Genomic DNA, 26,491 nt, shown 5'->3' with positions numbered 1-26,491 from the left:
TCTAGAGGAGAAAGAAAAAAAATGAATTAATTATTTTAAGAGTCCCAAATAATTCATTCCACCTTCTGGATACCAGGCAGCTCCAAACAGCCCCTGTTGAAAGATGCATGTGGGGGAGGGAATTCATTTATAGAATGGCCTCAAAAGAGCAGGATACTTCCCAAGTTACCACTCACTCAGGGAATTCTGCCTACACCAGACCCTGCAGAAACACAGCCTTGGATGTCTGCAAGAGGAGGCCCTGAGCTGCACCTGCCAATGCTTCTCTGTGGCCGCAGCTCTTCTTCCCCACATGGTGGAAGTGCTTGCCTGAAGCTTGCCTTGATCATCCCTCTCCAAAGCTCCAAATCTACTTGGATGCTTCCCTTCTCCTCCTCCTTAGAATCTGAAGAGCTAACTTGAGTGTATTCAACAGTGGAGTAGAGTTGTTGAATCTCTACCCTTCTCCAGTCTAGAGAAGACTGTTGAGTCCTAATACTCATGTATAGGGAGAAACTCAAACTCTTATCTTTAGTCTTCCACAGTCAAGAAATTATCAGCTCATCTGAGAGGTTACAACTAAGATGCCTGGGGAAAGGGGGACCAGAGGTAGGTCCAAGTTACTAACACAGGTGAGGAACCAAGGTTTTAACTTGGAGCAGTGACTATCAAACCCTATCTGGGCTGCTGGTTCAAGACCTCTTCATCCAGTCTCTATGTTCAGCTCAGGTGGATGGGTGGGCCATCTTTTCGTGAAAGTCCCTCAGTGACAAGGCAAGAAAGTCTGACTCAGCTCCATCCCCGGGACCCCCGACCTTTCATTTGTCCCGGTGATAGGCTACTCGATTTTCACATCTTAGAAAGGTCCCAAAGGGGAGCTCCCTGGCAAGGGACCCTTTCCCAGCCACCTGAAGGGATGATTCTTTAGGCGGAAGATCCAGCTCAGAGCAAGTTGTACTTGACTTTTGAGGCTCTGGGGCTTGAAGCGCGGGCACCCCAGCCTCTGCGTGGCCTGGGTGGTCCCCGACAGTGAAGTCCCATCCGCGGCCTTGCCCCCACTCCCCTTCCCCTCCCCCCCCCCCAAGCACAAACGCGCTGCGGCCGCCAGAACCCTGGGCCCCGCAGCGTTCGGCCATTGGACAGCGACAAGGCAGGGGCCCTGGCCCCAGCCGCCTGCCTGGGTGGGCCGCGCTGGGTAGGTAGCTGGGGGGGACCGGAAGGATGGCAAGGAAGTCGGAGAGAGTTTCCTGAGATGAGAGATTACTTCCGTCCGGGCGCTGGCCTCTCTCTGAAGCCGGCTGGCGGGGGCTCGGGGGAGCGGGGTGCGCTGGGCTCCGCCGCCCTTGCCACCTGCAGCGCCCGGGCTCAGGGCCGCGGGAGACCTGGCGGGGGGCCGGGGGGACGCGCTCCATCCGTGGCGGGGACTAATCGGGGCATCCTTGCAGGTGCGAGCCGAGCGCATCTCCAAGCGCCTAAGCCATGGTGGCCAAACAGCGGATCCGGATGGCTAACGAGAAGCACAGCAAAAACATCACCCAGAGGGGCAACGTAGCCAAAACCCTGGTAAGAACGAGGGCGGCGCCGGCGGGGCCGAGCGGGGCAGGACCCGGCGGGGCGGGGCGGGGCGGGGCGGGGCCGGGCCGGGCCGGGCTGGCGGGCGGCGGGCCCCCCCGGCCAGGCCTCCAGCAATTGGGTACCGGGGCTCTGGGGACGCGTAGAATCCAGGTGGGCTGGGGAGGGGGTGGGGGGAGGGAGAGCGGGGAGGGCAGACAGCTCTGCCCTCCTCATGGGCCAGGATGGTGGGGTTGATCGTAGCCCCTCTGGGAGTGGCTGCCTAGACTATCTGAGGGCCACGGAGCAGCCTCCCGTGTCCTTGGGAAAGTCAGAAAGCCACATCATTTGGGTACAGTTAAGCCAACTGCATGAATACTGGGCCTGGAAACGAAGGTGCTAGCACGTTTTGGATGGATGGATGGATGGATGGATGGATGGATGGATGGATGAGTCCATTTAATATCTCTAGCTCTTAGCCTGCCTCTCTGCGCTCTCTCTCCCACTCCAGTCACTGCGTCATGGTCTCCCTGTGTTTGAAAGAGCTCAAAGTGGGAAACGAGATTCTGACCCACATTTCCCTCATCCTCCTTTTGCCCTTTTCCTGCGATCTCCCCTGCTACTGCTGGGCTCCAGTTTAAGTGCAACATTATTATCCTTCACCCTATATTCTATGCCCCCCCCAACTGTAGATTAAAGCTTTTCAACTGCAATTTTAAGTCAGATGTATGCCCTTGGGCACAGACCTTTCTATTAGTCAAGCAGATTGTTTTCAACAGAAAATGCCAGGTCTGTGACTTTGGACCTACAGTGGCATAAGTTGGATGGTTGGGTTGAGCTGGTTTCCCAGTCTTACAAGCAAAGGCTCCTAGATCTATTACCTTATTCAATAGAAGTCCAGCTGAAACTTGGGGTTTGTCTGGAAACACTTGTAGACTCGATGAGGCCATTGATTTTAGCCAAAAAAAAAAAAAAATGTATGTGGGTTTGATTAACTAAGCCAAAAGCTGGATATGCAATCATCACTCGGGAATTTCCACAAAACCAAGCAGCACTGTGGCAGAGAAACCTTCATTTTAAGTTCCAGGCTTAAATAATTTTTTTTTTATCATTTTAGGAATTCAATTATTTAGTGGTGACTAGGGCAGCTAAGGACCGATGCGTTATTAAACCTGAACCATTTGTGTTTTTTTTCAGGTAGATCTCTATTTCCGCTATTCATTTCCTTTAGCAAAAAAATTCACATTTCAAAGCAATTCTAATTGGTGTTAAGTCACATAGGATTTAATATTCCTGAAGATTAGCAATAATACAAGAACACTTAATTTGCAGGGCTCTTTTATCCATTAGGCTCTGAAGACTCAACATCTGCTACCTCTATCTTTTCAAGATCACTAGAAAAATGTTTGAGACCCAAAACACATACACACAAAATTATCAGTTCCAAAATAAGAAGAGAAAATGTGAAGACTGGGAAAACACTATTTAAATATCTAGCAAATGTAACTAGTCATTTGCAATTCAACTTGACTCAACTCTCAGAACTACATTAAGTTATGTTTAATGTGAGGTAGGAGTACATTAGATAGGTTCTGATACAGCATCGGATAGGCCCTCCAAAAGTGCCTGGCGCCTATGATGATCGTTAAGTGGCCCAACTAAATTTGTAATGAAAGGTTTCTAAACCAAGCCATGAGACATGTTTATTTTCAATTGGTTGGACGGGACTTTTGGTTAACTTTATTGAAAATGGGTCAGCATCTATAAAGAAAAATAAAATTCTTCAAAAAAGAAACTATAAATCCTAAATCTCATTTTCCCAATTACAAGTCAAACATGGTTATCCTTTGATGGAAGTAACTTGAAAAAAGGCAAACAAAACACTTATTCAGGATGAAACTCAGTAAATGAGAACACATATACAGATTTCAACAGAAAATTTAGGCTAACTGTTCAGAAATAAACTTCTGTAATTGTATGCAGATGCTTCCCTATTTCATTATTAGCTCATGGGCTTGGGGTACATAGGTATTTGTTTTCTCTGAGAGAATAAATTAATAAGAAACAGAGAAATGCGATAAACATTTTGAGCTTATAGTAATCCCTCCTAAGTGAGAGGAGGAATTAAATTGCAATGATAGGAGTTATCCTGCTTATATCTTATCCCAGGCAAAACCATACCCTCATATTCTGGAACCTGATTATTTACAGAATAGCTACTGTTTTCCAACCTTTCCCAGCAATACAATTTGGTTTATGTGACTTCTCACAGTGAGATGCTACTAAAAAATAATAACCTAAAACTCTCAGAAGGAGATATATTGGTATTTTGATGTTTGTGAGCTCTGAAAGTACCAAAATAACATTGATTCACTGAAGAATGTCACCAACTAGTTTTGGGATTTTTGTTATTGTTGTTATATACTCCAATCTCTACATGATGGTATTTGTGTTTTTCTACAAATGAGAAAAAAAAAGACTCCAGTTGTCATGGTTACCAGAGCAATGATGATCACTTAGACTCCTGAAGTCACTCAATGGCTTTGCTGGCAATAGAGCTAAAATAAATTTTTATGTTTCATTACTGGAACAATAGTGGCAGAATTGATGACCCAGCAATGGTGACCAATGTGACCAATTGTTAGAAAGGTTGTAGAAGAGGGTTGAAGGAGTAAATATCATACTATATTCAGGTAACTTTATTTCAAATCTCTATTATTTACCTGATCTTAGCTTGACTATCTGAGTGCAAAGCATCACAGCGTTATCATATGTAATTATTGAAGACTGGTCCAGAGCAACACTTGTATTCCCTGCAGTGGCAGGTCCAGTATGAAATTAAGGGAGAATGGAGAATGAGAGCCTCTGATCCTTAGTCATAGTAGGCCTCCACTGACACTTCAGTCTTCACCACTCTAAAAAGGGAACTATAGGAATAACTCAACCCATCACCAATTAGGACGTATTAATAAAATGCCCCACCTAAACCCAGACTTGCTCTGCTTGAGCTAAAGCATTATGTTTAAAGTAACTGTACGCTTATCCATACTCAAAAACATAATAAAATGCATTTATTTTCTGCTTTGTTTCCAGCCAGGCTTTACACCTGATAGAAATGTAGTATCTGTCCTTTTTCTGAGTTCTACCACAAGGAAATATTTGTTACAATATCTGCTCAACAAATACACTCTGTGTATTTGTCTATTTTATATAAATGTAGCCTCTTGTTTGCTCAAGCTAATGAGGAAGTAATTAGTAAGTTCTTTGCTTTTCCTTTTTTTAAAAAAATATTTATTTAATTGTTGTGTATGTGGTACCAAGGAATTGAACCTAGTGCTTGCATGCTAGGCAAGCACTCTACCACTAAGCCACATTCCCAACCTCTTGCTTTTCTTTTTTTTTTTTTTAATTTTCTTTTATTTCTCTCAGTAATGGGGCTTGAACTCAGGGCCTGGGCTCTGTCCCTGAGCTCTTTTGCTCAAAGCTAATGCTCTACCATTTTGAGCCATAGCTCTACTTCCAACTTTCTAGTGGTTAACTGGAGATGAGAGTCTCATAGACTTTCCTTCCCTGGGCTGGCTTTGAATCAATCCTCAGATTCCAGCCTCCTGAGTAGGTAGGATTACAATCAAGAGCCAGCTCTTCTCCCTTTTTATATGACAAATCACTGCTTCTTCTAATGCCTCTTCAGAAAGTCTGGTTTTTTGCATTGGTTGATTTCATTTCCAGGACACCAAAATATAAAAATAAAGGTGTTGTGGGGACCATTCCTATGCCCTTTGCTCTTGGTTTGAGAAGAGCAGGAGGCACGGGGAGGGGGTGGGGGGGTGAGGGGGTTAGGGGAGGGAGGGAACATTCTTGAAGATGTGGTCATGCCCTTCTGCTTACCAGGGAGTGCTGAGACTTCTCCAAGCACAGGCTTCAGTAAGGCCTAAGTTGCTGGGTGCCTCTGTGCTCCTGAAGGCTTCTACTGCACTGACTCTTCCAACTTTTGGTATATAAAAGTGTTTAGGAAAATGCCTGTGTTGGCTGAGCCACAGTCCCTGCACCCAAGAGTCAGAGGAGGGAGGATCTCGAGTTCAAAGCTAGCCTGGGCTACATAGCAAGACCCTGTCACATAAAGGAGAGAAATTTCCTGTGTTTTCTGGGTCTGCTGGGAATACACGGGTATAACCATGAATGATGAATCCAGTAGTTGAAAACGTTAAGGCTGGGTGTAAATCACATGCCAGCTTCTGCTCAAGTTAACAAACTGTAGATCTCAGTTTCTCAACTACAAAATGAAAACAGTAATACTTGGTTGGCATTAGTTGTGCATGCTAGAGATAATAGATGTAGCCTCCCTAATAGACTACCTAACATAGAATAAACCTTCAACAGAAAGACACAGTTATTACCAATATAATTTTGTCTCTGAAATCCCTGTAAATGTATGTATTTATATGCTATTTGCCCCTAGAATATTTTAAGATGACTAGGTTCATTGAGTTGCACAGTGTTAATAAAATTCTTAGTGAATTAATTTTTTTAACTTATCCCAGAACTTTAAAATTGACTTTATACATGCCCAATGAGAGTTGAGATTGAGTCTGTTTTATTCCCGGTAGTATCTCTGGCACATGACACAGTACCTAGCAGTCTACAATAATGAATCCATGAATCTGATTTCTCTTTTTGTTTATTACCTTCTAGAGGCCTCAAGAAGAGAAATACCCTGTAGGACCATGGCTGTTGGCCCTGTTTGTTTTTGTTGTCTGTGGCTCAGGTATGGTATTTCACTGAATTTATATCTCATGTTCTCCACAGTCATTGAAATACTATTTTTATTCGCTAATAAAAAATGCTGATCTTAGATTTAAGTAAACAGCTGCCTTAGCCTTAATCTTAATGGACTTTGTGTATATTCTATTAAAAATGAAAACAAAGACAGAACTGATACACTATCAAAATCATAAAATGATTACAACAAGTAATTTACTTAAATGGAGTATATACACTATAGAGTTCAGGTAACTCATTCTGGTTAGACATCATCTGAAAAGGGCCCTTAGAAGAGAAAATGAAACACCTGTCTGCCTGAGAAAGTAAGGGAGACATTTTTCTAGAATATTCTATAGACCTTGTAGGTAGGATTGAGCCTGTGACCTTGAATCATAAATTATGGGCCACCTGACACTGTGAAGTAGTTACAAGTTGATAGAATTGTACTTGCACATATATAAACACACACACACACGCACACACACCATGAACAAAAGTACCATGCAGTTGTTCCTAATTAAATGCTGTTAGTTAGGAGCAGTTCAATTCTTGTGAGTTGCTTAGAGTTCCAAAGATAGGAAGTCCACTAGGGATTGTGCCTCACACCCAGACACCCTCCTACCTCAAAGACAAGAGAAGCCCAATACTAATAACAGACCAGTTCCTCTCATCCTCAAGATATGGCTTTTCCAAGAACATAGAAACTCCTAGGAGGAAAGAGCAATCTGCAGTACTTGATCATTCATCCACTCAAAGAAATGAAGATCTACTCTTTCCTTGAGGGAAACGGAATAGCAATCTTTTCTTCACAATGCTTAACAGATGTTCTCTCAGTCTTTGAATGCTTCTGAGATGAGGTGCTCACTTCTTCAAAAAGCCCATTCCCGACCAAGCAGGGTGGTACATGTCTGTAATCTCATCACTCTGGAGGTTGAGTCAGGAGGATCATCAGGTGCAGGCCAGCCTGAGCTACAAGCAAGACCCTGTTTCAAAAACAAACAAGATTATTCCTATTCTCTTCTGAACATCTTCAGGTGAATCTTCATTCAGCCTTGCCTCCTAACGTGTGGTTTCTATATTCTTCTTCTGGATATGCTCAATGATTGTCTTAAAATACAGCTTTGGCAGCTTTGGAAGGAAGTCTAAAATTGGTCTGACCACCACAGAGGCAATAGGACTGTCACCACACTTGATTTAATTATTCAGTTTCTACTAGTATCATTTGCATTTGAAGTTACTTTTAACTGTCACACTTAACATCCAGCTGTTCTTCATGGACATTACCTGCAAGCTTGAATACTTCCATATCCTAGGGAGCTCCCTGGCCCATCATATGTGCATGGATCTAGGTAGCATTGGACATCATTTCACTTAATATCCATTTCCTTCCACAAGAATGTTTAAGGAAAGCAGTGTTAGTTTCCCACTAAATAAGTAACTCCTCATACAATATTTAGCACATATGATAGATGGATGGATAGAAGGATGGAGCCAGATATTCTCTATACTATAGTTACCTAGTTAACTTTTTTGAGACCTAATATCATGATCATTTCTGTCAAAATTTTATTGTCAGTTTTCAGTTGTCTTTCAACAAAGTATCCATCAACTTTGGAGACATAGACAAATATCTGTAATAAATGTTTTATTGATATTACATTATACTATACAGAATGGTCAATGATAATACACAGTATATTCAGCATATTGTCCTTCATTAATGATGCATAGTTCAAAGCACGGTATACAATTTCAAGGAATATAGCATATTAATGTCATCATTTCCATCAGTACTTATATATTTATCTGTGATTGATGATATGTCTTAGATTCGTAACCCAAAACAAAAATAGCAAACAAACCTGTTGTTTTAGCACATCACAGAAAAATCAAGAAAATCAATCTACATAAAAATTATCTATATTTCTAGATCTTCATGATGAATCTGTAGGCTGTTAGATCTTGAACCTTGAGCCTTTTATCTAATTCTCCTTCTGCTCCAACTTTATAATCTCTAAAAGTATATTATACCTCCAAGTCACTGAAAAAAGGTCTAGGTTTAGAGAACCTCATGGAACACCCCAATGAGACAATTCCCTTCAGGTTAACTTTGACCCTGAAAACTAAATTCATCCAACAATCACCACTTGAGAATGCATTGTGTATGTGGCACTGTGCTGGGCTTTGGAATCTAAACCCCTTCAGGAGCTTGCAAGGAGGTAGGGACTTCAGGGGTTCACCCCTGGGAGAGAGCACAGGGGTGGTGACCACAGAGACACCTAACACTCACCCAGCATGGACAGAGGACTTCCATGTTGCAAGGCTGAAGGGACAGCTTCCTGTGGGAGGTGCTGTTCAAGCAGAGTCTGGAAATAAACAGCTAGACAAAGCGGGTGAGGAAGGTGATGCTACAGAAGGGGACAGGATGTGACATAGGTGCAGAAGCTGCAGACAGCCCAGTAAGCACGGAACTGTAACACTGTCCAGAAATCCTTGAACTGTGTAATCACTGCTCCATTGTCCAGTGTCTAAATATGCAGGACTAATGTTTAATTCTTTGTTGTCCTCAAGATACATAGTAACTGTAAGTAGCCTCTTCCAACTGCCCAGGGGAAAAACTAAAATAATCTTCAGGTCTGGCTTCTTTTTCTCAATCGTGTATTTCTCAAAACAGCACCTTTTCCTTTTCCAAGGACTTAGAGTAACTCTAAATCATATGACTAAAATTTTGCCAAACCTATGTATCTTTTCCTGTTAGGTAAGTTAGGACACTCACAAGCAACTGTTTTCTAGAACCTTCCACATCTTCAATAGTTTCTCAGAGATAAAGTATGTTGACTCTGCTGGCTCTGTTATCTTATTCATAGGTTTGTCCAGGCCCCTGGGATGTGAGCCTACAGGACTTGGAAATTTGGCTTCACAACTTACTGTACCCCACCCTTCTCCCTTACAATCCACGGCTATTTTTGTTTTGTTTTGTTCTTCCCCTGCGGTGCTGGGGATTGAACACAGGTCCTTGTACATGATAAGAAAGCACTGTGCAATGGAGCTACACCCTCACTCCACCACTGCCCTTTTAATGGTGTGTGTTTAAACCTTTGTAACTAGAAGACCCTTTTCCTTCTACAGAGAGACGAAGCATAAACAAGCGCTAAGTTACTTTACCTACAGTATCTTCTCCACCATCATAATTCCTGAGCAATGGGCCTTATCGCTTTTCATCATAGCTACAAATCATCCACTCCACCTTTTTTTTTTTTTGCCAACTTTAGCACTTTTGGGGGTGGGGGGGAGGTCCGGTTGTGGGGCCTGAACTCTCGGCCTGGGCGCTGTCCCTCAGCTCTTCAGCTCAAGGCTAACACTCTACCACTTGAGCCATAGCACCACTTCCGGCTTTTTTTTCTGCTTATGTGGTGCTGAGGAATCAAACCCAGGGCCCCATGCATGCAAGGCAAGCGCTCTACCACTGAGCCACCTTCTCAGCCCAACACTTTATTTTTTCTCTTACAAATCTTGGCTCAAGTTGGATGCTGTTCCCACAGAAATATGTCACTCTTCTTGATTTGTCCTTGGTACTGTGCCCTTCCTTCTATCTTTACACATGTCCTCCTCTAAACAGACCATGTCATGAAAAACATAAAAGCTCCTTTAGATCTGTGCCTGTCGCCACCTCTCAGGATTGGTCAGGGTTCATTTTGCTTTGCTGAGCCCCTCTCTTTGAGCTTCTCCCATTTTAGGGTCACAGGCCCCAAGTTCCTACCTATCATTTTCTACTTGGAAAGAATGTGATTTCCTCAAGTCTAACCCATGTATCAGATGCTCTGCTTTAGGTAGCCAGCCTTCCTACAGGCATTAGGATACTAGAAGCCTCCATCACTGTGGTATCCTGCCTTTGTTCCAGTTCTGTGGTCCAAAATAGGAAAGACCTCCCCGCCCCCATGCCTGTCTGGCCATCTGCAGGGTGCATTCGGGCACAGAACCCTGTTCTAGCTGGCTCAGCTCATACAAACTGCACTGGAGCTTTTGTAGGATCTCCAAGTCTCCGCAGACTGTCTCTCCTTTCTGTCTCTTTGCATTGGCTTTCTTCTTTGAGTTTGATATAACCCAATGTGAGGCTCAAGTTCCAGCCACCAAGTTATGGTGACACCTTACAGGTCCTATTGCCTTGTCTGAGCCTGTGGGGTTGGTTTTGTATCTTCTCATTCACACATGAAGGGAGAAGGGGACATCTTCCTGTGTGAATGAAGATAGATGCTGATCATCGATCTGGATCTTGCAAGTCTCATTGCTTTCATTACCTCACTCTTTGAACACACTTTCCTCATTGATGATTGGTGGAGGAAGTACTGCCAGTGTTCCTAGGGTACATGCAAGAAGTAAGAAATGCACATTTTGAGCCCTAAGATACGTACTCAAATTTTTTTTCTTTCATGCGATTATTTCTAACACATTTATAAGATTATTTCTTTGTTGCTTTGTATGCCCCTTCCCCACAGTATAACCCCTGCTTTCACTGTATTTGATGTCGGTATAATTTGTGGAAGGGAAGGGCAAAAACAAATCGTTTAAATAGGGATACAGGTGGACCCATTGCAACAATGACATGTACAAGTCGTTATGTCGAAAACAAACTTTACAACTTTGGTGGGGGGAGGGAGCGGGAAGGATTGGGTGGTGGGGTTGGAGGAGGATGGGAAGGGATGGGAAGGGGAAACAAAGGAGGAGGCTACAATGCTTGATAAGAAATGTACTCATTATCTTGCCCATGTAATTGTAACCCCTCTGTACAGTATTTTCACAGTAAAAAAAAAAAAAGAAATGCAAATTTTATCCGGTTTTCTATCCATAGTCTGGGAGAGATTAGGGCTAGTAAGAAGTTGGCATTTAAACATTAGTATTATTATTATCTCTTATTGGTCATCTCTATTCTAGTTTAGGAAGAAAAGCAGGTGAAGAAATCTGCAAACAGGCTAAGGACTCCTTTACCATGGACGTCACAGCCACTGCCCTGTCTCAATCCTTACTTTTCAGCCATTTTCTTGGGGCCTTCTTTATTCTCTGTACATGCCTTTTAATGGAGTGCAGGAAGGGACTCTGAGACCCTGGCACAAACATGTGCCCAGGGACCACCAGAGAGACACCAGAGAGAGCATCAGACCCCTTGAGGGTTCCCTTGGCTATTCTAGGATCTCATCCGGCCAAGCCTGTTCTTGGTAGAATACTGGGCTTTAATCTCTAATGATTATCCTTCGAGAGGGAAGATAAATCCTGAAACTATGTAAACCTCCAGTATCCATGATTGCAAGAGGTCTATTAGGCAAGGGACTTCTCTGGACACTGACAATTAACAGCAATGGGATAATTAGCCCCAGGGGGGAAGATAGGTTAGAATCTGCTAGATGTGGGTTCAAAGCCTAGAACTTGAAGGCTGGCTGAATGCCCCACAGGCATTCCAAGTCTGTTGATTTTCTTATCAATACAGTTACAATACTCAATGGACATTGTTGTGCAGCACAACAGACATATGTGAAAATGGGACTGGGTAATTGAGAGGGACAGATGGAGAAGAGATAGGTTGGGTGGGATAGTGAGAAGGGTAACTCCAATTAAGAAGCATTGTACATATAAAAGAACATGTGAAGTTGAAGCCTGCTTGTGTATTTGAATATAATATTAATGATAAGAGCTGGGTGTGATGGCACATTTGTATAGTCCCAGTACTTGAAAGCAAGAGGGTCCCTAGTTCAAGGTCAGCCTGAGCAGTATGAGGAGACTTTTCCTTAATGAGAGAGGGACTTGAAAGAGAGAGAAAGGAAGAAAGGGAAAGAAAGAGGGAGGAAGGAAAGAGGGAAAGAGTGAGGAAAGGAGAGAAAGAAAATGAAAGAGGAAAGAAGGGAGGAAGGGAGGAAGGAAGGGAGGAAGGAAGGAAGGAAGGAAGGAAGGAAGGAAGGAAGGAAGGAAGGAAGGAAGGAAGGAAGGAAGGAAGAAAGGAAGGAAGGAAGGAAGGAGAGAATGAAGAAAGAGAAAAAAGGGTAAAAAGGAAAATAGAGATAAGAAATCCTCCAAAGGCAGTTGTAAGGACCTAAGTACTAAATACTGGCCTATAACAAAGCTCATAAGCTGCATTCACCTCACTCCCACCTCTGAGTCCTCATGGGAAAAACAGTGCAATGCCCTGGATGTTTAGATTTCCATTTGCCTTTCATCCTCCCAGGCTGGGATTTCCTTGATAGAGCCAGCACTGATATTCCTAATCTAGCAGAAAGCTGTGGCTTTCTTCACCCCAAGGATGAGTTTTCAGAGATAATACCACTGATGCTTCCCTAGGTAGAAGTACAGGCATGCAGACCAAAGTCAGAGGAGAAGTTTGTACTTTAAGTTAAAGACTGAAAGTACATGAAGCAACCCTAGTATAGAGCTTTTTAGTATAGTTGCCCTTATGATATAAAACAATGGAAACAATGTTTTTTGTATGTGTGGCAGTACAGGGGTTATTATCTCAGGGTTTTGCACTTGCTAGGAAGATGCTTTACTGCTTGTACCACACCTTTATTTTTGGTTTGGTTATTTTCATACAAGGTCTCGTTTTTTTGCCCAGAGTGTATGACAAGCATACACTCTTCTTTTAATTGGTTAAAATGGGGTCTAGTAAACCTTTCCTCTGAGCTTCCCTCAAAGTGTGATCCTCCAGATTTCAGCCTTCTGAGCTGGGGACAGTGCCTTCTTGTGAGACATGGCAATTGTCCAACTAGGACAATTCAGTCCCATATTTTGCTTTGGTCAATTTTGTTGAACTTAATAACCATATGTGTGTATCTGTGTGCATATTACATATCTGTATATGAAATTTAAAACCTTTTTCTCAATTGAATGTTTACTCACCCTGGGATTTGGGTTGGCTTGAGCCTGTTGAAGTGGCTGAATTTGTCTCTACTTAATCCACTGAGTTTCAGATTCACGTTGAAGTCCAAGGAATTTAAGGCCCCTTAGAAGATTGCCCTTTTTTCCTCTCCTCTTTTTTTGTAAGAGTGTTATCTTCCATTTGTTCAGACACTGGAGCCTCTTTCCAGATAAGCAGCTCACCCTGGCTCTCTTTGAACCAGGTTTCAAAACCTACCTCTTTGGAGAACTGTTTGATAGCTTCTTAAAGAGTGCTTGTTTTTATCTTGAGACGTAAAGACAAGCATGACCTGGAATGTCTGTCTGAGAGTGTTCACTGCAAAGATACTGTCACACAGATATACCAGCTGCTAGCTTCCCAAGGCTTGTGCAGACTTGATGCTCTTTTCTGACCATTAATGATAGTTGTCACGGCTGTTTATGCCAGAACTCTAACTCCTGGATTGTTTACTTCCCCCCTCTCTTTCTTACATCTTCAGCTCTTTTTCTTTCTTTCTTTCTTTCTTTCTTTCTTTCTTTCTTTCTTTCTTTCTTCTTTCTTTCTTTCTTTCTTTCTTTCTTTCTTTCTTTCTTTCTTTCTTTCTTTCTTTTCCTTCCTTCCTTCCTTTCTTTCTTTTTTTCTTTCTTTTTTAAGAACCTTATTGAGAAGGATTCTTGAGTCACACCTAGGCTCAATGAGAAAATAGTCATCAGTTGATTAGTAATGTCTGTCATGAGAGTGGTATTGTCAAAAGGGCACATTTTCATCTTAGCTATCCCTGGCCACGGTATTCCCAGACCAACTGTCTTCAGTGCTTTCAGTTCCCTGTGATTAGAATGCCTATTGGTCTTGGTCACAGTAGGTCCTTTCCTTAATACATTATGCTGACAGTTTGACTGTTTAGAGTCAGTATCTGCATATGTGTGCTTCTGTTGGACTCATGGCATTCTTCACCTCTTCAGAGCCTGTGCTGTGACCTGTACATTAACACTGTACAGCAGCAATCTGTGACACTTTCTTTGCAGCAGCTCCTTGCAGTCTGGTTCAATGTTTCTTTGTTCATAAGCCTCAATTAAGGCTTCATCTGGGATCAACAGAGCCACCATTTAATTCCCATCATCCTCCAGTTCTCTGCAGGAACTTTGGAAATGCCAACCTTGCCCCAGTTCCCCTGGGCTATTTTTCCCCCATGTATTCCTAATTTCAATTTTACATCTCCTCTCTGGCAAATCCTGATATTCATTTCCTAATTAGAGATTATGAGAATCTAAATGGCTCCAAAGTCTCAGTGTCTATTCTTAAGCCTCCCCAGCAAGAGCAGGCCTCTAGGGAGATAAGGTTAACTAGTGACTTATTTTCTTTATAATTTTCCATGCTATATAAATTTGTCAACAATCAGGTTACTTTAATAATCAGAAAGAAAAAAAAGTTGAGACCAGAAAACCTGAGTAGTTTTCGGCCTTTCGGCCTTTATTTGTCTTTTTTCTTCTTAAAGCTGAAGAACTCGGTTCAAATCTTAGAGAGCAATAAATGAGAGAACAGCTGTTGTAGTTGGAGTTGTGTAGGCTCCTGTGTATGTTTGTGTATGTGTGATTTTCTGTGTTTTTATACATGTTGGTTTCTGTGTTTGCAGGGGTGTGTTTGTATATGTTTGTGGGTGGGAGGATTGTGTGTGTTTGTGATTGTGGATATCCTGTATTGCTGGATATTCTGATTCTCCATCTACAAAAGAGGGTGCCAGCAAATACCTGTCACTACAGAGTTAGGGCCTTGGAGCACAGAGTCTGATAGGTTTATTTGGCGCTATCCATCCCCTCAACCCATGTTTCTGGGAAGGGATAATGCATTTGTTTGTCAGTTAACAGATTTTACTTTTCTTTTGGACTCCCCAGAGACACTGCCTGGGACGACTGGGATTGGAGAGAGATAACATATAAGCAGGTCCTTGTTCATTACAACCTTTTAGAATAGATGTGAAGAAATCATTCCCTCATGTTCTCTTTGTCAGGGCCTGAACCTCTTGAGTGAGATGGTCCAGGTCCACCCACCCATCCCCTTCTTCATTTCTACAAGGGCCACACCCACAGATTCAAGATGAAGTGGAAGAGTGAAAAGACTGAGTCTTGGATGTTCTAGGCACACACAGAAAGCCAAAGGACTGCTCTTGTTATGGTCTTCTGGTCCTCACTCCCAGTGTGGCCCCCATGTGGTCACCAGTTTAGTGGTGGTATGTCTTTGAGACTTAGATTGGAAAGTCAGAATAGGACCTCTCCCAACAACTAAGACGTTTTGTTTTGTGAGCCATTGGCAGTGCTATAAAATCTTCTAGAATACAAGATTGAAGGGAGGACTGTATCTTAGAGCATGTTGGTTGAAAACTACCAAATGAGCATATCCATATGTCACAGGAGGGAGTTAGCATGGTTTCTAGGAGGTCCAACTCTAGGATGAGACTTTAGGCTTATACGTGGTTCTGCCTACTTCTTGGCTATATAGCTTGGTTTAAATGACTTATGCCCATACTGAATCTTGGTTCTGCCATTCTTAAAAGAAGGTAAGACTTTTTCAGTACTCCCAGGATCCTCTGGGCTACTAATTCTGAGGACTAACATTTCACATATAAAAAGCTTACTTGAGTCATGGTCAGGGTTTTTTTTTAATTTTTAATTTTTTTATTTTTGTGCTGTTACTGGGGTTTCAACCCAGGTCCAGAATGCTATCCCTTAGTGTTTTTATGGGCTAGTGCTCTGCCACTTGAGCCACAGCTCCACTTCAGCTTTTCTGGTGGTTAATTAGACTCATAGACTGTTCCATCTGGGCTGACTTCAAACATAGATCCTCAGATCTTAGCCTCCTGAGTAGCTAGGATTACAGGCATGCGCCACCAATACCTGGCTTGATCAGTTTTATAAATATTTACTGTTATTGTAAGGGTATGTCTGGTCCTTTCTCACACCACCTTCTTATTCTCTAACCCCCTGACAAGGTTCTAACAAAAATTCTGACTGATTTCAGGGAAGGGAAAAGAAGTTGACATATTTTGATGGTTTTGCTTTGTGATAGCAAGATAACTTGAGAGGAGAGCATAGATTGGCAATGTTAGTCTGCGTGGCCCAGACTAGCTGCACCTGGACAGCTAGAGTGGAGTTATAAGCCAAAGGACCAGGGATGTAGGGATGCCATCTCTGCAGGGACAACCACACCTTGTCTGCTGTCAGAAAGAACTATAAACTAGCCCATTGATGCATACTGTTTTCACTACCATTTCTTATTTTTGTGTTTCTTTGTGCCAGTATCTGGGCTTGAACTCATTGCCTCACATTTTCCTTTGGCTAATGCTCTACTACTTGAGCCACAACTCTACTTCTGACTTTTCGGTGTGTAGTTGAAGATGAGACTCTCATGACTTTCCTTCCTAGGCTGGCTCTGAGCTGCAATCCTCAGATCGTTGCCTCCTAAGTAGGTAGGATTTTAAGTGTAAGCCGCTGGCACCTAGCCTTGGCTACCATTTCTTGAGGACTAATATATTGTAACACCAGATCTTACATGTACATTTTTCTCTTCTAGTCACTCAATCTCCAGAAGAAGCTATTTATTAGGCTCTTTTTCTAGATAATCAAACTGAGGTGTATGGAGGAAATCAGCCAATATCCTATAGCTAAAATGTGAGAGAACTAGTAACCAAACCTAGTTCTTTGAGACTCTAACACTCATCTGCTTTTTATTAGTTCACATTCCTTCTCTTACTATTTCCATAAGAATACTATGGAGTAAAAATTTTCCACTAATTTCAACCCTTTAGCATACGACTATGTTAAAACCCTTGTTAAAACATCCCCTATTTTCCTCTGCTAGTAAAATGTGTTTTCCAGAAATTCCTGTTGTCTAGTTAAACCAAGGCCTGTTCCCAGATGGAGGGAACATTATCCTGGCCACAAGCTGCTCCCTGATTGGGCCACTAGTGCCCCTGATCCTCTCTCTCTTTCCTGGACACTTGCTCTAGGACAGACTTCAATCTGCCATGTTTGCAGGCTGAGCAGAAGACTGACAGAACTTTCTGGAAACTGTGACTCCAGAGGAAGTCACCCTGAAAACCAGCAAATAAGGTATATGAGGAAGTGGATGGCCTTAGAAGAAGGATAGAAACCATTCTTCTGCTCTGGAGTTCCTTCCTCAGGATCTGAGTCGGACAGCCTGAAAGAGACATCTCACCAGCTATCAGTTTTCTCAAGGTGACCGTTGGCCTCTGTTGTTAAGTGCCGCTCTACCCAGTGTCCTGGAGGAGTATCTGAGATTGCATAGGGTCTCTTTTCTGGGGAACATTTTTCTGCTTTTTTTAATGTAGCTAGAAGGCATCACATTCTTTTCTAATAATATCTGCTTTTTAGCATTGCCTTCTTGCCCTTTTCTATTTCTTGAATCTCTCTTTATTCCTTCTTCTCCATCTTTGGAGAAGCTACCAGAGAATGTTATCTTGCTTTCTGTTTTCTTTCTCAGCAGAAAGGAGCTGCCTTTCCACTGTCTTGTCTCCTAATATATCTGCTTATCTTGCAGGGCCTATACTTTTTTTTTGAAACCAAGACTTTCATCTTTTATTTTTCCCAATGAAAAATACAGTTTGATTTCTAGAGTTATCTTATTATCCTAAAGGATATTCCATTGGTCCGTCTTAATCTCTCTTCTCAGCAACTGCCTTGATTTCTCTTCATCAAGTATTTGTTTTCAATAAAAATTGGTTATGAATCTGACAAGTCTCCCTTTCTGACAGTTTCCTATGGGAACCACTCGAGTCTTCCCGGTGTCTCTCTGGAACTCTTTTGTAGCCAGGAAGAGTTAGTCCTCAGGGTCAGCATGACATGATCCAAAGCCATTGGTATTTTATGGTATGTGGTGTCTTGGCTTCTCCAAGGACTCAGATCTTGGGACTTTGGGATCCAAAGGTAGCTATTTGATCTTTTTTGGTTTGCAAAGTAGTAATGTAAGGTTTTAGGGATTCTTTGTTCCTTTCTTTCCTTCCTTCTTTTCTTTCTTCCGTGTGTGTGTGTGTGTGTGTGTGTGTGTGTGTGTGTGTGTGTGTGTGTGTGTGTGTGTGTGTGGCACGTATGCCATTACTGGGACTTGAACTTAGGGCCTAGGTGCTGTCCATTAACTTTTTCACTTGCTGGAACTCTACCACTTGAGCTACAGCTCCACTTTTGGCTTTTTGATGGCTAATTCAAGATAAGAATCTCACAGATTTTCCTGACTGGCTTCAAGCTGTGATCCTCCCATCTCAGCTTCCTAAATAGCTAGGATTTCAGTGGAGGTTTTATAAATGTATTTATCTTTGTACTCTTTGCAGTGGATCTACATTGTACATGGTATCTACTTAACCTGGAATTCAGAAAGAAAGATGATTTAATCTAGTAATTATCCTAAACTATGTAAAATTCTTTAAAGAAGAGCCAAATGAGTCTATGAAAGCATATAAGGGCTGATCAACTCTTGGGCAAGTGGTTCTCAAAGTGTGTCCTTAGACCAGCAGCCTCAACACCCCCATAAGCTTGTTAGAAATAGTCTCAATATGTCCCTACCCCAGACCCACTGAATTAGATATTTGGGGGGTATAGCCCAGATGTTTTAAAACATCTCCAGGAGATTTTGATACACACTCAAGTTTGAGAACCTCTGTTCCAATGGGTCAAAGAAGCTTTCTCTGAAAAAAAAAAAAAAAAAATATATATATATATATATATACATGTTATGAAGGAAACAAGGTTATGGGACAGGGAAGAGAAGTATTTCAGGACAGAAATAATGGACTGTTTTAAGCTCTGTGAAAGACCAGGGAGCTTTTGGAAGCTATGAGGGGGTACCACACGGGGGATGAGAGCAGCAGGTGAATCTGGATGGGTAGATAGGAGCCAGAATCTGTAGACCATGAAGAATTGGGCAGTACTAGGGCTGGGAAGGTGGCTCAGTGGTAGAGCGCTTGCCTTGAGCTGAAGAGCTGAGGGACAGCGCCCAGGCTCAGAGTTCTAGGCCCTACGACCGGAACCCCCCCCCCAAAAAAAGAATTGGGCAGTACTAAGCTTCAGGAGTACATAGGAGTGACACTATGTTCTTTGCTTCTTAAAAATAAACAATAATTCTGTAATAGTGTAGAGAAAGGATTGAACAACAGGAGTGGATCAGCTGGAGATCATAGCAGTGTGTAGAAAAAGATGATGTGGCCTGGACTTGGGTGGTGGGTGGGAGGAAATCAAAAGAAGGGCACATACATCTAATATTTTTAGGAGAAATCCATGCATCCTGCCATTAATTGGAGGTGTGAGGGATGACCCTAGTATTTTGAGTTCACATGTAGAATGGAAGATAACACCACCAGTTTTGGCAGTGGGTAGAGACCACGAGACGGTCCTAATGAGTTTGAAGTATTTTAGAGCCACTCAAATGAAGATAACAGTTAGGTGGTACAAGATGGGCATCTGGAGCTTAGAGGAGAAGTAAGGGCTGGGGTACACATTTGTGAGTCGTCAACAGCTAGATGCCACTGACACTGTGGGTCAGGATGAGTTGCCTTAGGAGAAAATGTAATGAAGAGAAGAAAGCCAGTGATGCTCATGGTTTGATATTAGTGCCCAAGTCTAATGGTTTAGGAAGAGGAAGATGATCCCATAAAAGAAGCTTAGAAGAAAGACCTAAAGAAAAGAACACTAGAAACTAGGAGGCTGGGGCATCCCAGAGGCAATGTTAGTGTCCAGTGGTGGAAAGAGGGTAGTGAGGCAAAAGAAGGCCAAGGAAGGGCTGGGAAGGTGGCTCAGTGGTAGAGCGCTTGCCTTGCATGCATGAGGCCCTGGGTTTGATTCCTCAGCACCACATAAGCAAAAAGAAAAAAGCCAGAAGTGGCACTGTGGCTCAAGTGATAGAGCGCTAGCCTTGAGCTGAAGAGCTGAGGGACAGCGCCCAGGCCCAGAGTTCAGGCCCCATGACCGGACCCAAAAAAAAAAAAAAGAAGAAGAAGAAGAAGGCCAAGGAACACTTGTTACATGCAGTGACACAAGGTCTTTTATGACTTCAGCAAAAGATGCTTCTTACGAAGTGAGGGGAGAAGCTAGGATAATGACAATTGAGGCAGGAATAGAAGGAAAGGAAGTGGACCATGTGGGCTGGGGACCAGGAAGATGTGGAATCAGGCACACTGTTCTTGTTTGTCTGAGTTGAGCATGCTCTAGCCTAGGGACTTAAGAGTTAGATGAGACTCCCCCACGGTATAACCCCTGTTTTTACTGTATTTGATGTTGGTATAACTTGTGGAGGGGAAGGGAAAAAACAAATTGCTTAAATAGGGATACAGGCAGACCTATTGCAACAATGAGTTGTACAAGGCATTATGTTGAAAAACAGACTTTACAACTTTGGTGCTTGGGGGAGAAGGAGGGGTAAGAATGGGGGGAGGAGGGGAAGGGAGATGAGGAGGAGTGGGAAGGGGAAACAAAGGAGGAGGCAACAATGCTTGATAAGAAATGTACTCATTACCTTGCTCATATAATTGTAACCCCTCTGTATGGTATTTTCACACACACACACACACACACACACACACACACACACACAGTTAGATGAGAGAAGCTGAGGAACCCACAGCTATGATCATCTAGGGTCCCCAAGGGCCAGGATCCTAAATGCAGATAGGTGGGTACGAAACTTGAAGCGTGTTCATTCTTGTACTTCCTACTTTTCACAGAGACTTTTTTTTTCTTAGTGGTGGGGCTTGAACTCAGGGGCTAGCCACTGTCCCTGAGCTTTTGTGCTCAAGGCTATCACTCTACCATTTTGAGGCATAGCTCTAACCACCAGACAGGTGGTTAATTAGAGATAAGAGTCTCATGGACTTTCTTGCCCAGGCTAGTTTTGAATCATGATCCTCAGATCTCAGATAGGATTACAGGTATGAGCCACCAACACCTAGATTTTACAGAGACTTTTCTCAGCCTCTGTGAGTGACCTGCACAAGACTTGGTCTCTGGTCTGGAATGCGTGCCGTCCCTCCCTTTCTTGGCATCTTTTCTCTCCCCTGCCTTGCTTGTTTCTCTGCCCCTCTCCTGCAGCCTGCTTGGCTGTTTTCTCAGCTTTGTTCACCCACTGTTAGGTTATTAACTTGTCAGGGTGTAGACTCCCTGCTTCCTTTCTCTTTGAACTCCAGTTGGCTCCCTTCCTGTTCCCTGCCTTCCAGTCAGCATTTAGAAGGCCAGGGTTACTCTGCAGGTCAGTATTGGCAAGCACACAGAATTACAATTAACATAATTGGTATAAAATGTGGAAGACTTCTTAAAAGACATGGATACAACTGGAAAAGGAATAATAAACACATCAGTATCTCCGGTTTCTGAGATGTGAGCTTAAAATAGACTCTAATCGAAGTAATTTCTCTAAGAGGGTTTGTTTTAAAGGGCTATCTCCATACCTATTAAAACAAAACTACTGGATTTTTTGCAAGTTAATTCACAGATTCAATTAAGATCAGAAATGTCCTTTTATTTTTAAAGCAAACTCCAAGAAATAGACAAGTTGTTTTAAGGAAGGTCTTACTACTTGGAGGCATGCAAATTTTGTCTGGTTTTTTATTTTGTTTTGGTGCTTTTACTGGGGCGAGAGAACTCAGAGCCTCACATTCCCCTTGGCTGTTTCACTCAAGACTGGCACTCTGCCACTTGAACCACTGTTCCACTTCTGGCTTTTTGCTGGTGAGGTAGAGATAAGTCTATCAGATTTGTCTTCCCCGGCTGGCTTCAAACCATGCTCCTCAGATCTTAGCCTTGCTAGTAGCTAGGACTATAGACATGAGCCACTAGCACCTGGCTTGTCTAAGATGATTTAGAGAGATCTGTAGTAGTTCTGTAAAGAGAATTGAGTGATAAACCACTACCTAGGACAGCTAAGTCATGAATTCACTAAATTAATTGACCAATATCCTAATGATTTTTTTTTTGTCTAAAGACATGATTAAGGGAGAAAAGTAACATTCTTGAGCACTTGTCAGGGACAGATCTTTTATATATATTGTTGTATTTAGTTCTTCGGATTCTTCAAGTTACTTAAATGTCCCATTTTATAAACAGAAAATGCAGGGCCCAAATGCAATAATTTCTCAAAGTACATACGTTTTAGGGTGGCAGATAATATGTAAGTACTGATTTTTCATGATCAAACATAGATAAGCAGTAATCATTGTATTAATCATAATGTAGGTTGGCTACTTCTAATCTGAAATCTAAAATGCTCTAAAACAGGAGCATGTATGGTGGCTCATACTTGTCATTTTTGCTACTCAGAGGAGGTAAGTAGGAGGAGCACAATTCAAGGCAGGTCTGGGCAAAAAGCTCAAGATCTTACCTGAAAAACAAAGCAAAAATGGATAGAGATATTGGCCTAAGTTGTAGTGCACTTGCCCAGAGCACAAGACCCAGCGTTTAAAGCCCTGGTACTAAAACAAACAAACAAACAAAGCCAGGTGCCAGTGGCTCACGCCTGTAATCCTAGCTATTCAGCAGGCTGAGACCCAAGGACTGTGGTTTGAAGCCAGCCTTGGCAGGAAAGTCCATGAGACACTTATCTCTAATTAACCACCAGAAAGCTAGAAGTGGTGCTGTGACTCAAAGTCACAAAAGCTCAAGGACTGCACCTAGGTCCTGTGTTGAGATCTCACAACTGACAAAGAAAAAAGAGAGAAAGAAAAAAGAAGAAAGAAATGCTACAAAATCCCAAACTTTTTGAGTGCCAATATAGTACTACAAGTGGAAAATTGAACAGTTGCGCTTGTATGATAAGAAGGTCATAGTCACAATGCAGGTGCAGTAAAAATGATGTATAAAAATTACCTTCAGGCTTGTGTGTGTAAGGTGTATATGAAACAAATGAATTTTGTGTTTTGATATGGGTTCCATTCCCAAGATCTTTTTATTATATGCAAATATTCATGAATTTTTGAAATCTGATATTCTTCCATGGCCAAGCACTTTGGATAAGGATACTGAATCTGTAGTGGTGAGGGGCATGACATCTTGATGGTGTGAGGAGCCTTTTTATGCCATGTCACATATATCTTTAATCCCTATGATTGTTGCAAATATGATGATCATGTCGCAGAAGAAGGAAAAGCCTTCAAGACAATAAGTGAAGTGTGTAGTCACACAGCCATTCAGTGGTTGTGATACAATCCCGCTCCATCTCACCCTCATTTCCACTCTGTATAAATTCACCTTGTTTTGTCAAGATTAAGACAATTCCCCAGTCCCAAGAACAGAGCCTAAAGCATGACATACTTTTTTTTCCAAATGTTGTTGCATGTCCAGTTGCCTCCTAGTATTCCTGTTGAGCCAGAATACAAAATATTTATGTAATCTTTAATTCTTTTTATCTTGTTAGTGAGGAAAGAAGCATCAAGTATTTCTAGAAGTTTATGTTTTAGTAGGATACTGTCTTCTCTGTCAAGACTCTCTCAAGAACTCAAGATTAGCCAAATGTCCTAAATTGTTAAACTAACTCCTTCACTTAATCTACTGAGAGTTCTTTCCAAGTTGAGTAGAGTTGGTAGATTTCAATTTTAATTCTACTTTGTTATTGTTGTTGTTTAAGCTTAGTCTCACAAGGGTGGGGAATGTCCAGCCCTGATATGGGCCACAAAATCATTTGGTACATGCTAGAACAGATATTCATGCTTCTCATTGGCTGCCCATGGGACAAGTGTATACATCTACCTGTATTAGTCATTTTTTAATGCTGTTTATGAATATCCTAATAGCTCTTGGTAGAAAAAAAGTTCCCCATCCATATAGCAACAAAATAACAGAAGACAGCCTGATGCAAATGGGCATAGTAATAGAGATGTGAGCAGAAATAAGAATAAGGTGACAGGAAGAAAGAAAGAAAGAAAGAAAGAAAGAAAGAAAGAAAGAAAGAAAGAAAGAAAGAAAGAAAGAAAGAAAGAAAGAAAGAAAGAAAGAAAGAAAGAAAGAAAGAAAGAGAGAGAAAGAAAGAGAGAGAGAGAGAGAAAGAGAGAGAGAGAAACAAGAAAAGGAAATGGAGGTCCAGAAACAGAGCAACCCGAAGCTGTTTCATTATTTCACACTGTCTGTCTTCTATAACTATCACAGTGAGCATTATTAAGTATTCTTTCTCATTATGATATAGGGACCAAATACTTATGAAAAGACCTAATACCAAATGATTATGGTTAATATCTTTCATTTGGGAAAGGAAGTGGCTATGAACTATCCAAGAATGATTCCCAGGGCCCTCTGGGTTATTTCCTTTTGTATTCTCAATGCACAGCTCCTGGCACATGTTGAACACCCCTAATTCAGAAATCTAAAATCTGAAATGCTCTGAAATCTAAAGCAGTTTAAGTGATGACATAATGCAATGTGTAGAAAATTCAATACCATGAAGTTTTGATTTATGTAAAGATGATTTAAAATATTTATACATGTACTGTAAGCCTATATGTATGTGGTGTATATAAAACATAAATAGATATTTTAAAAGTTGGTCGTACTAGGGCTCATGCTTGCTCAGCCTCGTTGCTATTTTAGCCAGTTGAGCCACACCTCCAGCCTGGCTTTTTGTTGGTAATTTTTGGAGATGGAGTCCAGTGAATTTTTCTGACCAGGTTGACCTCACACTATAATCCTCCAGATCTCAGCCTCCTGAGTATCTAGGATTATAGGCATGAACCATAGGTAATCAATCATAAATTTTGTATTGACTTGTTTTCCATCTCCAAGATAATTTCTTACATGTGTAAGAAATCCCAAAATCCAAAATAAAATTGTAAATCTTACATACTTCTGGTCTCAAGCATTTTAGATAATAGGTATATAACCTATAGGTGGCCACTAATGTTAGATGATGAAATGGCAAAGGACTTGTTTTCTGAGGGTTCTGAAGAGCTTAGCTTTGCTGCGGTCACCTTAGGAAGCTGTGTTCCTAGATATCTTCTAGGGTCAGATCTCTGACAGCTCAGGGGTTTACTCTGTTTTTAAACATGATTACATAATACCAAGGCTCCTTTCAAAAAATAAAAATAAAGCATCATAAAAATTATTCATTTATATTGTAGCCACTCTTATCATCATTGTCCACATTGACAACCAGATTACATGGGAAGGTGTAAAAAGGAATTGGTAGTTTTCTCTCCTGGGATACATTTGAAGTCTAATGGCTAGAACTAGGGTAGAAGCATATTTAAGCAGCTCCTTCCAAGTGAGTCAGGAATGCAGAAGTCCTCTGTGGTCTTCAGGCTATCCCTTATTCCAGCCCAACTCATAGAGACTGAGCCCTGAATAAATCACTATTGCTCTGGAATAAGAGATAGTCTATTTCAGAGATTCTTAGGCAGCCAAAAGACACAGATTGTGTCTTTGTGTTCTGCATGCTGCGTTCCTCAGATAGCCAGAGGCCCAGCTTCCCGCGCTGCTGCGAGCACCTGGCCTTCCTTTCTGCATAGAGCCGCTTATTTTACAGGTCATGGCCATTTTGAACATGTAGATCCACTGACCTGCTTAATGAGTGCAGTTTCTGCACAAAAGCCCACATGCCCCTGTTACCCAGCAGCCACAGAACATGTCTGGGGAGGGAGCCTCCGCCATCCTCTCTACCCTGAGGGATTTCTGGCCTTAACTCCTGGTGGAATTAGCAGGCCTTAGCCCTAAATCCCTAAGGCATCCATCAGCAGACAGAGCCAGGCTGCCTTTGAAAGAAGTTCACTGACCCCTTGTTAACTTAACTCCTTGTTAGGAAATACCTAATCAGCTGTGAGCAGACTGTGAAGAGACCAGGGTCAGCAGAAGCTGAGGGCAGGGGTGGGTTGAGTCTCTGACAGCATGCTGTCTGGTGTCTGAGCTGTCTGTTTTGGTTTCCCCTTTCAGCTATCTTTCAGATCATTCAGAGCATAAGGATGGGCATGTGAGAAGGTCCGGGCATCTGACATTGCCACCCTCCCGCTGGCGGGTGGAGGACCGCGGAGGCCTGCAGTGGATATTTGTGGGATGCAAACCAATGGAAAGGAGGCTCCTACCACTTCCTCACAGAAGTCAGACCAAATTGCCTCCTCACCGGACATGTCGGTGCATCCGTGTCCTCCAGCGGAAAGGACATTTCTGTATTTCTGTTGACTGGATTTGTAGCCAGAACAATGCCATCTGTCTGGTTCCCCCTGGGTTTCATTGATGTGTGCATGGAGCCCTAGGAGTGATTTTACAAATAAATGTCTGTGTTCAACCTTATACCATGTGTGAGTAACAAGGAGAAAAATGAAAAAAAAAAATAGCAGGAAAGCAC

The 26,491-nt window shown here is 42.2% G+C and overlaps 1 protein-coding gene across 1 annotated transcript; it reads left to right on the top strand.

The window, feature by feature from the left end:
* The first annotated feature begins 1,073 nt into the window (after positions 1-1,073).
* Positions 1,074-26,220, top strand: Serp2 (stress associated endoplasmic reticulum protein family member 2). Its single transcript, XM_070005137.1, has 4 exons — positions 1,074-1,174; positions 1,425-1,542; positions 6,223-6,295; positions 26,080-26,220. Exons 2-4 carry the CDS (start codon positions 1,459-1,461, stop codon positions 26,118-26,120), a joined length of 198 nt encoding a protein of 65 aa, XP_069861238.1. The 5' UTR covers positions 1,074-1,174; positions 1,425-1,458; the 3' UTR covers positions 26,121-26,220.
* Positions 26,221-26,491: the final 271 nt, after the last annotated feature.

The sequence above is a fragment of the Dipodomys merriami genome, unplaced genomic scaffold (genome assembly GCF_024711535.1).
Source record: "Dipodomys merriami isolate MVZ:Mamm:240054 unplaced genomic scaffold, mDipMer1.0.p SCAF_667, whole genome shotgun sequence".
In the NCBI taxonomy this organism is placed as follows: domain Eukaryota; kingdom Metazoa; phylum Chordata; class Mammalia; order Rodentia; family Heteromyidae; genus Dipodomys; species Dipodomys merriami.
This window is presented reverse-complemented; position numbering and strand designations above follow the sequence as displayed.